At 35.9% G+C, this 19,376-nt stretch overlaps 1 protein-coding gene across 1 annotated transcript in view; it reads right to left on the bottom strand.

Moving 5' to 3' along the window:
• The window catches only part of ASXL3 (ASXL transcriptional regulator 3), a 172,105-nt gene that overhangs the window by 84,935 nt on the left and 67,794 nt on the right, over positions 1–19,376 (bottom strand). The window contains 2 exon segments of the mRNA XM_032245387.1: positions 3,171–3,292; positions 18,518–18,626. Of these exon segments, the coding sequence (XP_032101278.1) occupies positions 3,171–3,292; positions 18,518–18,626 (231 nt within the window).

Consider the following 19,376-nt stretch of genomic DNA (forward strand, 5'->3'; position numbering starts at 1 on the left):
CAATTAAGCCCAACATATGATGTTAACTAACTTTTTAAGGATTAGAAACTAAAGGGGACTCAAATATTGGGGAGCAATAAAGATATTCTATGTCAATAGTCCAGGGACATTATAGCTTCCAGATTGTCCAGTTTACAATTACACTGCAATCAACAGTGCTATGACATCAAAGAGCCCACTCTCTGTAGCAACATGCTTTAGGCAGGAGTAAAGTGGGGTCCTTCAGACTTGAGAAATTATGCCTGGCATATTTTGTAAGACAGTTTGTTTTAAATTTTATGTTTTTACTTCACTTATGATCATAAAGCTATTTGGTTTTAGGAATTTTGAAAAATCTACTTCTTTTACGAGTCTACACTGGCTAATGTACAGACTACTAAAGTCCTACTGAATCACAACATATTTATAATAAAATAATAATGACATATATTTGAATGTGTGTTATCAATATGGGCTGGTACTGAACATAAGCAGCCTGTGTTCAGAAATGCTATTTTTAATAACTATGCTGTATTGCTTTCCATATGCTACATAACAACTCAAGTATGTAGATTTTCTTGGATAGTATCAAAAATTCATCTATACTATTACATAGCATATGTTGAAAGGCAGTATTTGTGAGGAGGGCAGAATCTGAAACTATGATTCTGGATTCAAACGCCATCTCTAAGATTTACTTGCTGGGTGATCTTGGGCAAATTACCTAACTTGGGTCTTAGTTTCTTCCTTTGAAAAATGGGGATATGAGTACATACGTCAAAGCACTTGCATGAGAATTAAATCATATATTCCATGGAAAATGGAGAGTATGGTGTCCAGAATCCATCATCATTAATTATCAGCTAATGTAATTATTTTTAAGATCATTCTGCTGGCCCTAGGTTTATATGATTATAATTTGTGCATGTATACATATACATAAAACATATATTCACAAACACAGAACACATGTATATGGAAAAATATATATATATATATATATGTATATAAAACATGAAGAATTCTGCATGGTCATAGCCATTCAGCTATCCAAAAGAAAAGAAAGCTGTAGATTTGCTGAGGTTGCTACAGTTTAAAATGCTGCATGTTCAGTCAATTTTTGTAATGCTGTCTTAAGAAATTCAGCAATTACATGGGATCTGGGCAAAATTCTGCAAGAACAGCTTTTCTTCTAAATGTATTTCCAATATGAATTTGATTATTAATCAAATATTAGCATATCTGCAACATATTGAGCCATATTCTCCCGGTTACTAATTTGCTGCTAGGTTATAAAATAGAAGTTTTAAGAAATGAATTAATAACTCTTTCAGGACATTAAGAAGCTTTCAGGACAGGATTCTTAAACAAAGCTTAGACTTTAAGCAAGCAGTGGCAGTTCCCATGAATACATGCTCCACAAAAAAAAAAAAAAAACAAACAAAAAAAAAACACTTAAAATTGCATGTTTTAGTAATTGTAAAAAATGTTGAAATAATACAAAACCAAAATGAAGAAAGTACAAATTAATGATATAGAAAAATACAGAGACTTGTACCTTTATATTTCCATTTGTATACAGGAAGATTTCAGGGTGTGCACATTTTCCAAGTCACTGAATCTCAGAAGTATGAGTTTCATTTATGATCCCATTTATGTTTCTTAAATGCCACAGACACAAGTGTCCATTTTTGTACCTTTTGTTCTATCCGGGTTAGTATTTTATTACCTGCATCTTATTTGCTGCCTAAATGAGTCACCCAGGCTTTGCTACCTACATCCATTTTTTATTTCATCAATTAAAAAGGAATCTCAACACCGATTTCAGTTTTGTTCTCTGGCATCTAAAACATTTCAAAAGCAGTAAGTGGCGAGCTCTCCAAAGACCTATGCAGGGTGAAATACTGTTACTAACTTCAATATAATAACCAATAAATGTCAATGCTGCAATGTCAATAATATGAAATAGGAACATAATATAATTCAGCACAAACATATTAGGTTTCTTTCCTATGTTTTCTTGTCTGAGGTACAGGAGAAGGTAGATGAAGATGTTCTAAGTATAGATGTTTGGATGTGAATATTAAGAAGCTTTAGTGGTTGGTGGAACTTAAAAAAAACTATTTTAGAAAACATAATTTTTCTTTTCCTTGTGATAAATATATCACTAGACTGATGCCTCTATTCCTGGACCTGGTAAAGGTCATCAATGGGTGGCTGAAGGGAGTTGTTACAGAAGCATTAAAATGGAATATACAAGAGGAAAGCACTTAAACAAGGAGAAACTATGAATTCAGGGTTAAATATGCAAACCTTCCATTTACTGAAACTCTTTGTGTTATCATCATATGATGGCTCCATCTAACCGTAACATCTCTTCCTTTTCTTCTCTGCACAATTTAGCCTTTGCCAGTATGACAGAAGTCACTATTATTTCTCTGAGCCACTCACTCTACCATGTGCTTTCATCCTATTAACTCAGTTAATTCTCAGATCAATCCCAGGAGCAAGATACTATTATTTCCCACATTTTCTAGGTAAGGAATTTAAGATTCAGAGAGGGGAAGTGGCTTGCCTAGAGACAGCAAATTAGTAGCACGAATTCAAACCAGGGTATGTCAGTGCACAGAGCCCAATCTTATAACCATCCCCTCACAGTACCATCTCAGTGAAAGGCCATACAGGTACGTGTACTGCCTCTGTGACAGCAGAGTAATACTGTAACTTTAACTTACATTCAGTACCAAACAACATTCATAAATGAATATTCTAGATATAAGTAAGCAACATTCACTATTTTTCTTATTTGTAACTTAATGCATCTCAGTAACAAGAAATTTATACTATCAGATAAGCACAAAAAAATGGAGATATTATCTTTTAAACATGCAATGCATTTATGAACCCAAGTAATTTACTGCTATAAATCATAGACACACAAAATCTTAATACAATTTTTCATATATTTTCAGTGAGTGCATAGTCTATTTTATATCAAAGTTTTCAGTCAAGCCTCTCCTAGTTTTTTATCATAGATTAAAATTATTGAACTGAATATCATGGATGGGGTTGAATTCAGGTAAATTCTACTGCTTTCTGACTGCAAGGTTATTATTTACTTGATCAGCAAAACACACATTACCTTAAGTACGTAGAACTGAAGAACAAAGAATAAACGTCAGCTGTCTTACCTGTTTAAGAGCCTTTTTGGTGTGTTGCTGGAAGGAAGACACTAACTTGCTTTGCACTGCTGTGTTAGTAAGGCTTGAATCTCGAGTGGAAGATGCTTCATCAGTTACCTGCTTCGAACAAACTAGAAACAGAGAGAGATAATGATATTACTAATTTGAATTCCTTTTTTTATATCCACTGTAATTACACACTTGGAGCTTTTCTCCAATTGAAAATGGATACCTAAAATAAAGCAAAATAGCACAGTAAAAAGAAGAGTATCTAGATTTGAAGAAAGGGAATCATTTAATAACTGTGTGGCCGCAGTTCCATTTAACCTTTTTAAACCTTCCTGTCCTTACCCACAAATTGATGATAATTTCTGTGTCACTGAGCTGTTGTATGGACATAAAAAAAAAATAGCACAATATCTGCCTCAGGAGTTGGGAGTCAGTAGGTACTATCTTAGTTTGAATAGAGGAACTGGGAAATGCATAGTATTCTGAAGAAACATCTAAATAAATGCAATTGTTTTAAATCTACCCAGTCTCACAGGTATTAAGATTCTTCTACTTGGCCTTACTACTATAGAACCTGTGACCTGTGGGACATGTTTACTTTCTCCTGTGGGCTGAGTCATAAAGCATGGATAAGGAAAGAAGAAATCTGAGATGCTTGTTGCCAATTCAAGATAATTATTTTGAGGAAAATGGTGCTCTCACAGTTTACAATATAACTGCCCATTTTTATCAGAGTCGGGCTTCCATGTTGCCTATTCTATAGAAGACATCAAAGACTGCTTTTTAGGAGAATCAATGTCTCACTGACTTGGGTGACCAAGTAGAGCCCACAAGCGGTGTCTGCTCTCTGAAGCCCAGGTTTGAGCCAGAACTCTACCTTTAGTTCTCCTCAAAATGAGAGACTTCTGAGTCCTCATTTGACTCCTCCTCAAACTGAGAGACGTTAACACTGAAATGGTTTGAGTAGGAGCACAGATGCAGGCCCTTTTCTGTATACACTGGGGGAGAAGGAGTTTGGAAAATCAAAATGAGGAAGTACTATGATTAGCGGCAGAATGGAGGCATATGTCAAAGGCAGGAGGCAAGAGGAAGTTGGAAGAAAATAACTTGAGAACATATTGTAACAAAGCTCAAAACATGACTTTTTAAGGGCACTAGGGTTAATGCTAGTTCAAGAAAACTTTCCAAGTGATGGTAACTTGAAAGGGTTCTGACCTGAGTTTGAAAAAAAAAAGTGAAGAAGTAAAAAATTACTGTAGTAAAAAATGAAAGCACAGGCATATGCACCACATGGAGAACACTTAACTTGCTTCTGATAGACTCAAACACACCTTGCCGAGAAATACTCACGGGGCTCATGAGAGCATTCTGGGCAAAAAAAATCATCAAACTTTTTGTTAATAAAGAAAGTAGTCAGAAAGCCAAGTGAACAAGTTTAGGAATATTAAATCATTGTTATTTATTAATGCCAGGCACTTCCCACATGTGATTGATTTAATCCTTGCAGCTCTCTTGTAACACAATAAGGTATATATTTCTATATTGGAGGGAGAAAACTAGAGCTCAGAAAGGTAAAATAATTTGCCCATGGTCATAGAGCCAATGAAACCGCAGAGATGGGATTCAAGGCCAACCCAGTCTAGCTCCAGAAGCCATGATTTTTCTACTTATAATATCTGGTTTCAAAAGTCAACATCTGATACAGAAAATACCATATCTAAAGAAGTATAATTTAGTTGCATGATGGTGGAGATATGGAAACTAGGCATTATCAAAGATAAGCTCAAACAAGTCACTCAGCCCCTGATAAGCAAAAATTGAAAATTGTGAGTAAGTGATGGGTCCAGGAAATACTATGGTTGAAGTAGCAAAAAGATTTGCAGATGAACTGAGAAAAGTTATTGAATTAAAGACCAGCTGACTTTTTTACTTAATACAATACGAATTTTTTCCTTAAGACAGTCTAAATGTTCTAGTTAAGAAACATTTTATTACATGGATCATGTAAACTATGGTTCCTAGGCTTCTCTCCTTTAAACAATCACTAGAATAATTTGTAACATTTTTTCAAAGCATATTTATCAAGAAATATTAACAATAATCATCAGTTTATAGTCAACATAAATATATGCTATTTACTGATAATATAGATAGCCTTTCCAATATTTTGAAGTCTCTATGAAATGTGACCAACTAAGGAGGTGACGAAGAGATGGCAGATAGAATGTATGATCCCAAATGAACAGATCTTATATATGCCCAGCCAAAAGTAAAATGTCCAATAGCAAATATGTTGTATTACTTTCACATTCTTACAACAGCATTTACACCTAGAAAATGGGAAACTTACAGGTTAGTTCGTTTAAAGGAGAACTAAATGCAGTCTACTGATATTAAGGAACTTAGGGAAAACATGAGAATGTGTCTACATACTGGGCATCTAAATGTAATACCAATTTGTTTAGAAAATGCCATTATTCATATGTCTTTCAAAGGTAAACTTCACTTCAGCAGGACTATACTGACCCAGTGTACATGTAATTAAGGCCCTTCATTCCTCTTATTTTCTGAGTAAGGAAGTAGCAGTATGTAATCATCTGTCCTTCCTGAGGGTAACTGTTAAATAGCTCACCATTTACTCTATTTCTGAACTAGGAAACCATCAGGCATTGGGATACATATTTCAGTATCAGCAAATACACTGTCTACTTTGGGTTCACTTTATTATGGCACTATGTTGATAATGATTGACATCTACTTACATATGTTGTATCCAAAAGAAAGATCCTGTTCAATTTAGAGTCCAGAACTTCAGAGGGAGGGCAGGACAGCAAAACTGAAACTGCACTAAGGGATATCATGAAGTTTGTTCCAAAAATGATTCATTTTCCTTTTCCCAACTTTATTTGCTTTATCTTACACTCCATTCTAACCCATGTAAAGCATCAAGAACACCGGTCCAAGGTGGTAATTTTTCTCCCTAATCCCTTTTTCTGGAAGTTGTTCCTGACGTTTATTTCTTCGGATCAAACCATATTTCCCTATTTACTTCTGATACAATAACTACAGAACCTTAAAGAAAAGCAATGTAACAGAAAAAAAAAATATGTGATTGTTCCTTTGGGTTAAATAACTTATTTTTAAGGAAAATAATCAGGTAAGAAAAAATGGGTAGGACACATCTACAATTCACCCATAGGCTTCAAGCAGTGTGCTCATATACACATTTTGAAAGTACTAACAAATATGGACCTTTTTCATGGGCATTTGAGTTGTTTTACTCATTCTTTTTCCGTGTATATGACTTGAGAATAGCTGAATCTAAAAAACACTAATTTACTGAGTATAGTTGGCTTGTGTAGTTTCACACAGATTCACATTCTGACAGAATGCAAGGTTTTCACTTTTACTTAATCCTGCAGCTTTCTTAATAATAGATGTGATAAATAAATAATGAAGGGCTCATTTTAAACAGTTGCCTGAATATTTATCTAAGAGACTGAGTTTGGCCTCTGAAATACAAGCCAAAGGAAAATTAATGTTAAGGAAAGGATCAGGGAAAATCCCTTGCATGTAAAATTACAACAGGAGCCAGGAAACTGAAGAATTAGGACAGATGTTTTATCCAATAAATATCAAACACTGACATGCAGCTTAGAAAGCGATATCTTCTTGGCATTCAGAACAGAACGGGAGCTATTTTTTCTAACTGTGTACTGGCATGATCACAAAACTAATGCCAGGAACTTACACCTTGAAATCCCACAATATAGCCTGTCCTTTTCAAACTGAAGATGAGGAAACAAAAACGAGACTAGTTCTCCCTAGAATTTTTATCATTCCACAGTTTTTAAAAGGTATAAAAATACTATTTCTGTCTACATTTTGCTTGCCTGCCAAAAATAGGCAAGCCAAAAGCATAGTTAAAAGCTAATCTGATTTTAAATGTGCCTCTCAATACCTCTATTCTCACTTCCCAAACCCTTCCTCAAAATACTCTATTCAGAAGATCTGGAAGCAAAGGGAGGTGGGAGATTATAGGTAACCATGAAACACCCTTGAAGGCTGGAGAACTGGTGACTGTTCCAGCAAAAGCGTGGGCTTCAGTGTCTCCAAGTTGTCTCTCTCTCCTTTTTATTTACCATTCAACTTGAAAATACTATTCAACTAGAAAATGCAGATTAGAGCTCTGATTTTAAAGCTGTATGCTAGGGAGGGGATATGGTTGGCATTCACTCCTAATCTAATTACTAATCCACTGACAGGTGTACTAGAGGACACACACAATTGTAACTGTGACCCACAACCCAGGATATAAAGAAAGGAGCAATCAGAAGGCAAACTTGATCTGTCTCTCTTGTCTCACGTTCTGCCTGTCTCCCAATTCTCATCCTCTATAATCCAGCCAATCTGGAGACTATTCAGTGTCTTCTGAACACATCTACTTGCTGTGTTTGTTGTACTTGCTCTGACTGTCCCTCCTCCAAATATCCTTACCCAACACTCTGCCTGGCAAACTCATCTTGGCAGTCCAAATTCTGAACAGCTTCCCCCAAAGCTTCTCTGACTATCCCAGCTTCTGAGGTAGACTTGCTCCTCCCCTAGCCATGCTTTCTTGGAATTTGGTGTACAAATTCATGACAGTCCCTGCAATTCTGGTGCTTTCGTCTGCCTCAGCAGCCACAGGCTCAGAAACTCAGGGACTTACTTATATGCAAAGATGGGAACAGAGCATTCGATCTATTAATGGTCACTGAACTTTTTAAAAATTAAAATTTTAAAAATCAAATTAAAAAATTTTGTTTAAAGTATTTTTGAAGTTAACTTTCAACTATGATTTTTAAAAAGAATTCATGAAAGTGGAGGTTAGCAAAGCTATTTTTTATGAAAAAATATGTTTAAAATGAATTGTTATAAACTTGAATATAGAAACTGTCTTACATTATTTTTCCAAATTCTTCTAAAGTCAATTAGGGATAATATGAAAGCCAAATGATAGAATTTCCTATGCAAGACAGTAGGAAGTTGCACGACCTGCCACTATTTATAGATATATTTCTCTTTGCCATCTTTACTCATTGCCTTATTTAACAAGTAAAGTCACAGTTTTGTGCTTTTGCATGGGGAAATAAAAATAAAATTTAAAAGTCAAAATTAGAAATCACAATGCTTACATAAAATGGCAGAAGCTGTGTGGGTGCAGAACCACAACACAGGCCAGGATCTGTACATTATATAGTCACTGCAACACAGATATTGTGTACTATTAATTGCTCTCTGTCCCACTGAGCCACCCAATACATAACAAGCTATCTGAGTTAACTGGTGCTCAAAGCTGTAATAAAGACAAGGAGGGGAGCAGCCTTTTACCAATTTCATTTCTGTAAGTTCTCTTTCCAAATACTCCCTCTTTCAGTCTTCTGAATAATCAGACTAGATGTTCTCAAATCACAACAGTTTTCTGTGTGAATGATCTCCACAAACAGTACAGGCTTAAAAAAAGTTATATGAATAAAAAAATTAACTCAAAGAATACATAGTATATTAGGAATAATACTGTGGCACATTGTTAGAATTCAATAAACTCTGAACAGAGGGCTAGGTCTTAGAGGAAGTTTATTGGTTTATTGATTAATCATTCATTCAGTTGCACAACTTTTATTGAATACTTCCCTTCATGCCAATCACTGTATGAGATGCTGGGGAAAAAGCAGTGAACAAGATCCAATACCTGAGTTGGGGGCCATAATAATATTTTAAAAATGTTTTCAAAGAACAATGGTCTAGACATACACCATTAATTCTACCTGATGAAAACTATCCATGAAAACTTAACAATAATAAATTTGTTTTGAAAGATCAAAAAGCAGATAATTCAGAAGTATCCCCAAATGGCAAATAATCACAAAGGCTTGTGTTTGGGTTGTAATTTGTTTTATGTGCAGTATTTACATTTGAAATTGTACATATCAGATATTTTAGATATATACAGCCAGAAAATACATGCTACAAATTGTTAAAAAACAAACAAACAAACAAACAAACAAACAAAAACTTGAAGAACAGGGAAAACCATCTGACCCCTATTAAATCATTCCTGAACTTCATATTTTTAAATCCTTTTTGGATTGAGCCTAAGCAGAATTGCCTTTTCTAAAAACATTTGTTTCAAGCTAGGTATAGGTATTTGGGTTTAAGCAAATTTCCTTGTTGTATTGACAGAAAATCCAAAGGATATGAGTTGCTAAGAAAAGTAAGCAATTAAATAGATTAATAAATTGCTAGTAATACTAGCAATAAAATAATGGGACCAGAAATTTTTTCCTAAGATACTTTCAGAGGACAAGGAGTCTCTTATAAGCACTGATGCTCTTGATAATATTTAGTACAATATCTTCTATAATTAAAAATATATAATATAAATGAAATGATTACTATACTTTATAACCTGCTTCATTACCCAATGAAGCCTCTTCTTATTCAGAAAAGGTTTTCAGGAAAAAAAGAGCAAAACAAACCAAGAGGAATGGTGAATCAGATAATTATACCAACAATATACCAGTGAGAACATGCTGCTAAAAATATCAACATGCCTGAGACCTTAATGATTTGGGTGGCTCTATCATATGGTGCAAATGCTGTTCACCTGCCACAGAAGTAGATATGCCACTGCCTCATTACAATGTCTACAAATGGTTCACAAACATTTTGGTTAGCACATGGAAGCTCCAAAGATAACTAGGAAGACCACTGTATACACTAAAGACATAACTATAAGAATCTCTCCTACACGTACTTAATTTACCAGCCAGGCCAATTTAGTTACACTAATATCTCTGGATATTCATAAAAATATCTCCTTAAACACAAAAGAGAGAAAACTCAAACCCAAAATAAATATATTTAGTAGGAAAGCATACTTGTAGTTACCAGCCTTTAACCACCTAACCTCTTCTGACCATAGAACCAACAAGGATTTTGCCCACAGGGTAATGGAGAGTAATAACACTATATGCTGATTGTGTGGCAAAAATAACATTAGATGCTATTTTATACTAGCGTAAGTCCTGTGATCTTCCATACTACATCAGGTTTCTGAAACATCTGCATAGAAATAAAGCAATCAGCCTAGAAAATCAGAAACAGAAAAAAGTGGACAGGAAGGAGATCAGCAAAAGATTGGCATGTGTAACGGGCATCACTACTAATTACTTCATACTTTACCATATAAACTATCAACTCCAGTGTACAATAAAGGGGAATCAGGTTAGCATTCCAGATGGCAGTCTGAGAAATGGTTACACAATATAACTGTAAAGAAAAATGAGAATGAATTATCTGGCATCAATGAAAAAGTACTTTTTTTAAAGAACATAAGTGCTTTGTTCATACATACAGTCACAGATTATATAAATCAAACAGAAAACTGGCTAGTTAAGATGTGTAATTGAGGGGATATCTTTAATTTTTTTTTGAGAGGGATTTTGTTGTTTTATTATGAGATCATATTCTGTTCTCGATCTTTATATTATGAAATATTTATCTCGCAATTCAAGAAGAGAGGTGAAAGTATGTTTAAATGGGTCACTTTATCACACTTAAAAAGAAAACTTTTCCTACATGACTCTGGACTGTTAAAACTGACTGAAATCCATTTAGGCAAGAATGAAGTTCACAGTTCAAGAGGAAATATGTAAGAAAAAGAGGTCTCTAATGGTTAAAAGGAATGAAAAGTATCTGCAAGTAATGTTTGAAAAAGTTGGGATAAGTCGTTTGGAGAAATTAAGATGAAGGGGTAAACATCTGTTGCTTGTCATCAAAGCATGGGAAAAAAAAAGAAGGAAATTAGTTTAATTAAAGGCACAAAAGACTTCACCATAAAGCAAAAAGTCTTCCCTAGAAAAGTTATCAAGAACACAGGGAGAAGTACAGGGGAGACTGTGCGATTTCTATCCCTCTGATCATATACTATTAGAATATTGTCTACTTCAACTGACTGGTTTAGGAAAAACACTGGCAAGAGAGGGGATCCAGGGCTGCATGATCTTTTGAAGTTCCTCATGCTTCTTATGAACTGCATAATCTGGGGGCAGGGATGAAAAAAAGGAGAAGAAGAAAGAGTGGGAAGAGGAAGTTTTATATCCTGCCAATGGTCATTTCTGACTGTGAAGAGTATTCGCTTTCCTCTGTGTTTTCTTCCATGTGTACTAAAACAACAGAATTTTCACATACTTAAGTTTGTCTAGGCCACCAGTGTAGAGCAGGTGTCTCCATGAGCTAACAAAGCTGTTGCCTAAAATGCAGAGTTGCTGGATGAAAGACAAATTAGCTTAACCCCCTAAAATTAGGGGACCTAGTTCAGGAATAGAAGGAATATCCTTCCTGTCACCTGCAAGATTCTAAGGAATGGCTGCCAGGTAATTGATCATGCTGTGTTATCTTTTTCCACAATCATGCAGAAGCCTGTAGACACCCTCCAACCCCCAACCTCCTGAACACAAAGATGCAGACACACATCATCCAGTGTAAAACTACACTGGAGCATTCACAGACAAGTTACTATAAAACCTCCCACAAAACAAGACTAGGAATACCAAGAGACACCGGGTAGGTGGGCAACATCTGCAAAAGTTACTTAAAACACTCCCTTCACCAGGCCACGGTCACCCTCATTTTCCTTTCTTATACCCTTGTATAAGACTGCCTCATGAACTGTCAGTGTGACTACTCCCCAGGGTGTCCGGGCCTTTTTAATGTATGCCCCAATTTCTCCATGAAGCTTCTCATCTGCATGTAACTGATGTCTCAATTGAGATTATATTCACACACTTCAGGCCTCCTTAACGCACTTTTCACTTTTGATAAAAGGCCCCTCAAACTGTAGCCTCTGAGCCAATGAAAACAAAGAGTGAGCTGAGTAATGTTTCATTAAGTTAACACAACTCTGCCAAGAATCACACAATCAGAAACCCACTTATAAAACTGGCCATAAAGAATAATGAAAAAGGGCTCCATAAAAATTTTCAAATGTTGGAATCATTATTTGCCCTGGGATCTAAGGTCTAAAACATAAGATACATGTTCTATTTCTTTTTTCCTCAACAGAGACTTTTAAAATACTAATTCCCTTGCTAGAGTGCTGCTTCCTCCCTGAAAGCTATTAGGGTTAATAGCAAGCAGAACCTTTTTTGATCTCTGTGGATGAAATGTGTTTAATTTCTAGTTGCCTCATTTAAAAAGAAAAACATAGGATGGTTGCTGTTGATTTTAAGCATGAGCTATATTAGGGCCACAGAAAGAGAAACCTAATTTTTCTTGTTAATAACAATTTATAGATAGAAGATGAAGAGGGCAAAGACTGTCTACTGATGGTATCATTTCATATAAAATATGTATGATTTCTGCAGAGCAGCAACACATTGTAAGTCAACTTAATATGTGTTAGGAAACTCATGATATACCAATGTATTATGCTCAGAAAACAACACAGACACAAACATTCCCATAAATCTCTGACTAAAATAGACCATAACATTTATAATATTTTATTTGTGTGACACAGATTTATACTTATATAGGCATAAAAGGTCATGGGCTGTCAACACAGATATATCAAGTGATTCACCTAAATCACTCTTTGATCTCTAAAGCTTAGCTTGTAAAATGTGAACAGTCTGCCTTCTCAAGTCTAATTCTTATTAACCTGAGAAACTCTTCAGAAATCAAAGAAACACATAACCATAGTTCTGTGTCTCATAAATTCTACAATCGATAATACACCACTTCTCCTACATTGTAAAAATTGTCAACAAAACTTTAAAACAAAGTAGCCTGGCAGCACATCTCCAATCTTAAAAGAATGTTTCCCTGCCCAGTTGATTCCAAGAAGAGGACTAAAGCATTACAATCATTAACTGAACTCTGCCTAAGGACTCAAGTTTTAATGACTGGCATTGAACTGCTAAAATTTCTTTCTTATCAGTTTTACAAAATTACTTTCTTCTCAAATATTCTGTGCTTATCCCCTAAATGGTACAGCAAATGCCAACTAATAGCTGTCAATTTGATATAACACTATGGTAACAGACGCTTATTCTTTCAGTGCATCAAGGGTATGTTACGAATTGATGGTTATTCTTCTCAATACTCCCCACTCTTTCATCCCAAAGGAGGAATATAAGAAGGAAAGATGAATAAAATAGCAAAACAGATGGTATACTCCTCCACCACTCCCTCTCTCCCTCCTTCCCTACTTTTCTCTCCCACACCCCCTCTCTTGCTCCCTCACACACATCCACACATATACCCCACCTTCTCTCTCTGATCACATTTTCAAAGTATATTTGTACAGCTGTAGGAAGTGTGGAAAGTATATCCATTCTAACTTTTGGTTGAAATATATATTAAAAACAAAATAAGCAAGGAAATCACCTAAAGCAGTTCAGTTTCCTGAAATTTATTACTGAATTCTAAGAAATCATGTGGTATCCCACTACTTTATTAGAATAAGCCAGGGGTTCCTCTTTGTCAAAGTCTTAAATTTAGAATCATAATGGATGTGAACCAACGCTGGAAAGGCAAACTGTACCAACAATGGCTGGCTAACAAGAAGTGTTCCCTGTGATTCCAGGCAAGGTATCAGAGTGAAGAGAGACTGGCCTTTGGCGTCACACCTGGGTTTGCAATTTGGATGGGACATTTAACCTAAGGTTGTTCCCTCATGGGTAAAAATAAAATAACAAAGTACTCAATACATATTCAATATCTATGTTTGAAAATGTGTCCTGCAGCTAGATTAATGGGCTATTTATATATGGAGGTACAGGGTACTTACATGGAGATGCAATTGTGGTTTGCAGTAAGATGCAAAAGTGAGCAAGTCAAGGAATACTCAAGGAAATAAGCTATTTACTATTCTTTCAATGATTCCCCAAAGTAATTTTCCGAATGCAACTTCAAAGGAGAGGCCAGGAAATCTAATTTTTGTCACATTAGCTGGATATGTTTGGGTATGTGTTATTTTGTGAAGTGCCTATTCACATTTTAAATTAGGGAAGTTTGCTTATCCCTGCTTTGGTTTCATTATTGGCTGAGTGCTCTCATGCTGTCTGTTACCCTTTCCCAACTGCTAAACTCCCACGGTTTCCTCTGGAATTTAGGATTAGTCATTATCAAAATCCCCTGCAGCCTCTATCTTTTCTCTGAAAACTTCCTTTACTTCTTAATATACAAAATCTAGCTGTCTCACCAGCCAGGATACTGGTTCTTCTGGAATGCTCTCAGGTGGTAGCCTTTTTCTTTTCTACACCTCTTATACCACTGGGCCTGGAAATGGAATTATTGACCTATATTCCCCCCACCGTTCCCTTCAGACCATTCTCCCTCCGAGGCTCCTATGATGTCTCCAGCATTGTATCGCATGTCATCAGACTATATTACTAACTACTCAACCTGCTGTACTTACCTGCCAAATTTTGGTTGCTCTCCTTCATTTTTTGAATATGTTAGCCGCTAATATGACATCTTGTCAATGTTAGTTCTACTATAATTGTCTGTTTCAATATCCATGCTGATGATTCTCTAATATCTTATGCAAGGGCCACTACCAGCCTTTACAACATCTTTGTGTAAAATAAGAAAAGGCAATCTTTTCCAGATGAACCCTGTTCCATCCCACAGCACTAGGCTGGGCAAATGGAGGGGTGCTGAATTTCAGCCACTGATGCCACTTCATCCAGGCAGCTCTTGAGTATAACATGGCCTAAGCACTCTTGATAGCCTGAAACCTAGACCCCTTCTTTCTTATCATCTCAGAAAGTATATTCCATGATAGTATCCTAAATTCAATCCACGCATTCCACTCACATCACTTACACTTCCAATTCATTTCCCTTAGAACACCAAATCAAACAACCTTTCCACACCAATGAGACTTCCTTTTTCACACCATCTCTCACACACGGTGTCTTCACTCACCTCCACATGGGCATATATTCTATGGAAATTTGCCTTCATTACTCCACTTCATATGCCCTTAACTCCTTTTTTCCTCTCTTGCTTCATCATTGACATTTGGCAAACCTCCAGCTTCAATCACTATACAACTCCTTTGAGCTTGTACAGTGCTCCTGAACGCAACTGGACAAAAATGGACAACCATGTAGGTTGGTCTATTAAATTCAGGATGAATAACCTTAAGAAGTCCTTAACGCTGTCAGAGTCTCTCGGACAAATATTTTTTATCTTCTCCTTAAGTCTACCAAACGACCTCCCCTATTCTCACTCTTAGCTGATGGACCTGTTTTCTATTTCACTGAGAAAAAGAACATAGACAGATGCAAACTTCTATGAGCCCCTTCCACATGTACTCACCTAACTTCACTTCTACTGAAACACCCTGACCTTTCCCACTACCTCCTTTAGAGCACCTGTCTACATCTCTTCCAAAACCAGTCTCTCAATTTGCTGAATATGTCCCATTCTCCCTCATGGCATGGCAACAGAATACCCCTCCCACATTATCAGTTTTCCTCAACTGAAATGTTTCCATTAGTGAACAATTTTCTAATACTTGTTTCCCATTTTTTTTTAAACTGTCTCTTGATTCTTTCCTTTCCAGCCATTTTCTCATTCCATTCCTTCCCCAGACCTCAAAATTCCGTGAAAGAATTGTCTACACTTGTGGTCTCTAATTTCTCTCCTCTCATTCTCTTGAACCCACCTTATTCAGGGTATGGTCTTACCACTCCACAAAAATTACAGTTGACAAGTTCATCAATACCCTCACAAAGGTAAAATCCAGTGGTGATTTTCTAACCTTCATCATGACTTCGTATTATCAAAAGCACTGACACAATTAAGTCACTTCATCCTCAGAAATACTTTCTTCATCTGGTTTCCAGGACAGAAAACATTATGTCCATTAACCTTCAGACTCACTGTTTTCTACACTCTCTCCAACCTCTTAAAATTCAAGTGCCCCTTAGCTAAGCTTTGGGATTTTTTCTTTTCTATTTACCTTCAGTTCCTCGGTAATCTCATTCAGTTTCCTGTCTTTAAATACTATCTATAAACCGGCCATTTCCAAACCAGTATCTCCAAGGATCTTTCCCACAAATTTCAGACAGTTAAAATCATTTACTTAATACATTCACCGAGATATTGAAAAACAATCTCATGTCCAGAAGTGAGCTCCTCATCAACAATCCCCCTCCCCTAAACCGGTTCCCTTGAAGAGTCTCCCATCTAAACTAAGGACAATGCTATTGTTCAACTTGCTCACATACTCAAACTCTGGAGTCATCCCCAACTCCTTTCTCTGTCTCACATCCACATTTATCTGTCAGCAGCTTCTGCTGGATCTACCAGAATCCAATCACCTTTCATCCCAGCCACTGCTGCTACTTTCCTTCAAATCACCAGCACTTCTCCTCTAGATTACAATAGCTTTCTAACGGGTCTCCCTACTTTTGTCCTTGTTCTCGTATCATTTTTTGTACTTAGCGATCCTAATAAAACCCAAATGTGGTCATTGCCTTTCTAGTTCCAAGCTCTACAATGGCTTAATATCTCGCTCAAAACAAAAGCCAGCATCAAGGTACCGTATAACCTGGCCCCAATAACTTCCCTGGCTTTGTTTGTTACCATACTCTCTCTTGTTCACTTTGGCCTCACAGCCACACTAGCCTCTTGCTGTCTATGGAATATTCCAGGCACTCTCCTGTCTCAATGGCTTTGTAATTGCCGTTTCCTCTACCTGGAGTTCTCTCCCCTGAATGCCTGTTCACTCATGCTCCTCAGATCTTTTCTGAATGTAACCCTCTCCCCTACTCCCTCACTTCCTAATTTATTTTGCCCCATATCGCTGGTCACGACTGAATAAGCTATACATTTTAGGTATTTATTTTGCTTATTTTCTGTCTCTCAAAGAACATAAGCTTCATGAGAGATTTGCTTTTGTTTTTCCCTGCTGTGACTGCAATGTCAAGAATAGTCTTGGCACATGAAAGAAGCTCAATATATACGTTGAGAGAGCACATGAGCGCTCACCCAGGCACAAGTGCCACACTGACAGCGACTGCAATAAGATTCTCCTTCACCCTCTTGAAAGGGAAAAGTATGCTCCATTCACCTACCCTTTTATAAAGTCAGAAATTACTGTGATTCTCTGAGTTTTCCTCTCTCTAACCACAAGTACCAGCCAGGTTTCACACCATTATCCTAACAATTAGGAGATGCTCAAAAGTATAGGATTAGGGACCACAAGTCAGATAAAAAGTAGAACAGTCCATAAAGCAGTCTTCAGCCATTCTTGTGATTTTCTTAAGACAATAAGTTGTGTTTCCTATATTAAATTCACAACCTTTGCTACAGATTAGAGAGGAACTAAAGTTGTATCAGTCTTATGGGATCTATCAGAAAGCACAAGTTTAAAGGGCAAAAGCGTTCAGTGAGCATGCACAGGACAAACAAAGGGACTCCATGGCCATTAATAAAATGAATGACTTTGGGTTATTACTGAAATACAATATTTCTGCAAAAATCCTTTATGGTTTGTTTGTTTAAAGGCAATTTACTGATTCCTATGAGTCTACTGACAGAGACTTTAATTACACAGTTTTCTCTCAAATCATGATCTGGGTCCCTTTGCGGAACTAGTGGGTAGAGTAGAAGAAAGCACTGTAGCTATTGTGGGACAAAGATTTGCCTAAATTGCAATGCAGAATTATGTACACCGAAAGAATCACAATATAATTGTCTTGAGGAAGACAAAAATAAGTTCACATATAAAATTCAGAGGATAAAATTCAGAGGTGGAAAATGCCCCCCCTTAAAATTCTGGAAGGGTCGCTTGCTTCTCAAAAGTATTTCACAAGAAAATATCTTACTTAGCCCTCTTTTCACTCTGAGGAATGATAATACCAAGCTTCATTTGCAAAAGACAAACCAGGGAACAAAGCTGTTATAAAACTATTTGTGATTACAGGAAAAATCAGCACCATCAGAAATAAAACATTTGCATTCTCAATCCTCCCATAAGAATGAAACCACTAGGTACCCCCAGTAACCCTATCAATTTGCAGGAGAAATATACTAATACTTAAAGAATTATTTCAGAAAATATTCAGGGAAACATGTATTGTTAAAAAACAAAAAAGCAAAGAATTATATACTTCTTTTAGATGCTATCCTTTTTGAATCAAAACACCTTGATGATAAATCTCAGGATTAAAAAGTTAGAAGAAAATTGTATTGGTAACGGTAGGCAATTTAGTTAATGAATCATTGGCATTCTATATAACTTTTAAGAAAACAAGGGATTATATTTTAGAATTCATCACACTTACCTCCATTTTCTTCTCCATGGGCATTTGCCTCGGCCATATCTGTACCATCCAATTCAGATTCACAGACTAAATCCAACGTGCCATCTGCTGGGCATGACGACTCCTCTTTCTATATTATTTTGAAAAGTGATGATTTATGGAGAAGATATATTAGCAACTAAAAACATTCAAAATACTTGAAGAAACCTAAAGTATGATCACTTATTTGTGACTTAACATTTCAACACTGATTTACTTTTTAATGAAAAATCATTCTTGGGTTAAGAAAAAAAAAAAAAAAAAAACTGGGTAAAGCCCATTGCTACCGTTGATTTTTTTTTTTTTTTTTTTTTGGACAAACTTTTAAAATCTATACCAAAAAAGAAGTTTCTTTTTGACATATGTTGTTTTCATTTTTTTTTCAATTCTACATTTTTCCTTATGTAAAGAAATGGCTTAACAACTCAGAATTTTAATCAGTTACTTAAATACCCAACTTGCTACAAAAAGCAGTGGAAAAATTACAAGTCTTGTCTTTCTGATTAACCTGTCTTATTTTCTGAAACACGCACAGTTAGACCACAGCCTGACGCTTAGTAGCTAAAGAAGAATTCCTGCTTTGTTGTCTAGGTATAACTTTTGATGTTAAAAAAAAAAAAACAAACACAAATTTATAAGTAGCTAATTAACTTTAAATATAATCCATCACTTAGATACTTCTTTCTAATTTCTAAGAAATAACACAATGAATTTACTTATTCCAAGTTACACAACCGTTTGTAGATTATAAGCTTTTGTCTTCTGGAATTTTGCATTTCAGATGTCACTTCCCCTAGATGGAAATGGGAATGCCTTTAAAATAATTATACTAAAATAATTA

Source organism: Sapajus apella, unplaced genomic scaffold (genome assembly GCF_009761245.1).
Source record: "Sapajus apella isolate SASKATOON/1434 unplaced genomic scaffold, GSC_monkey_1.0 scaffold57, whole genome shotgun sequence".
Classification (NCBI taxonomy): domain Eukaryota; kingdom Metazoa; phylum Chordata; class Mammalia; order Primates; family Cebidae; genus Sapajus; species Sapajus apella.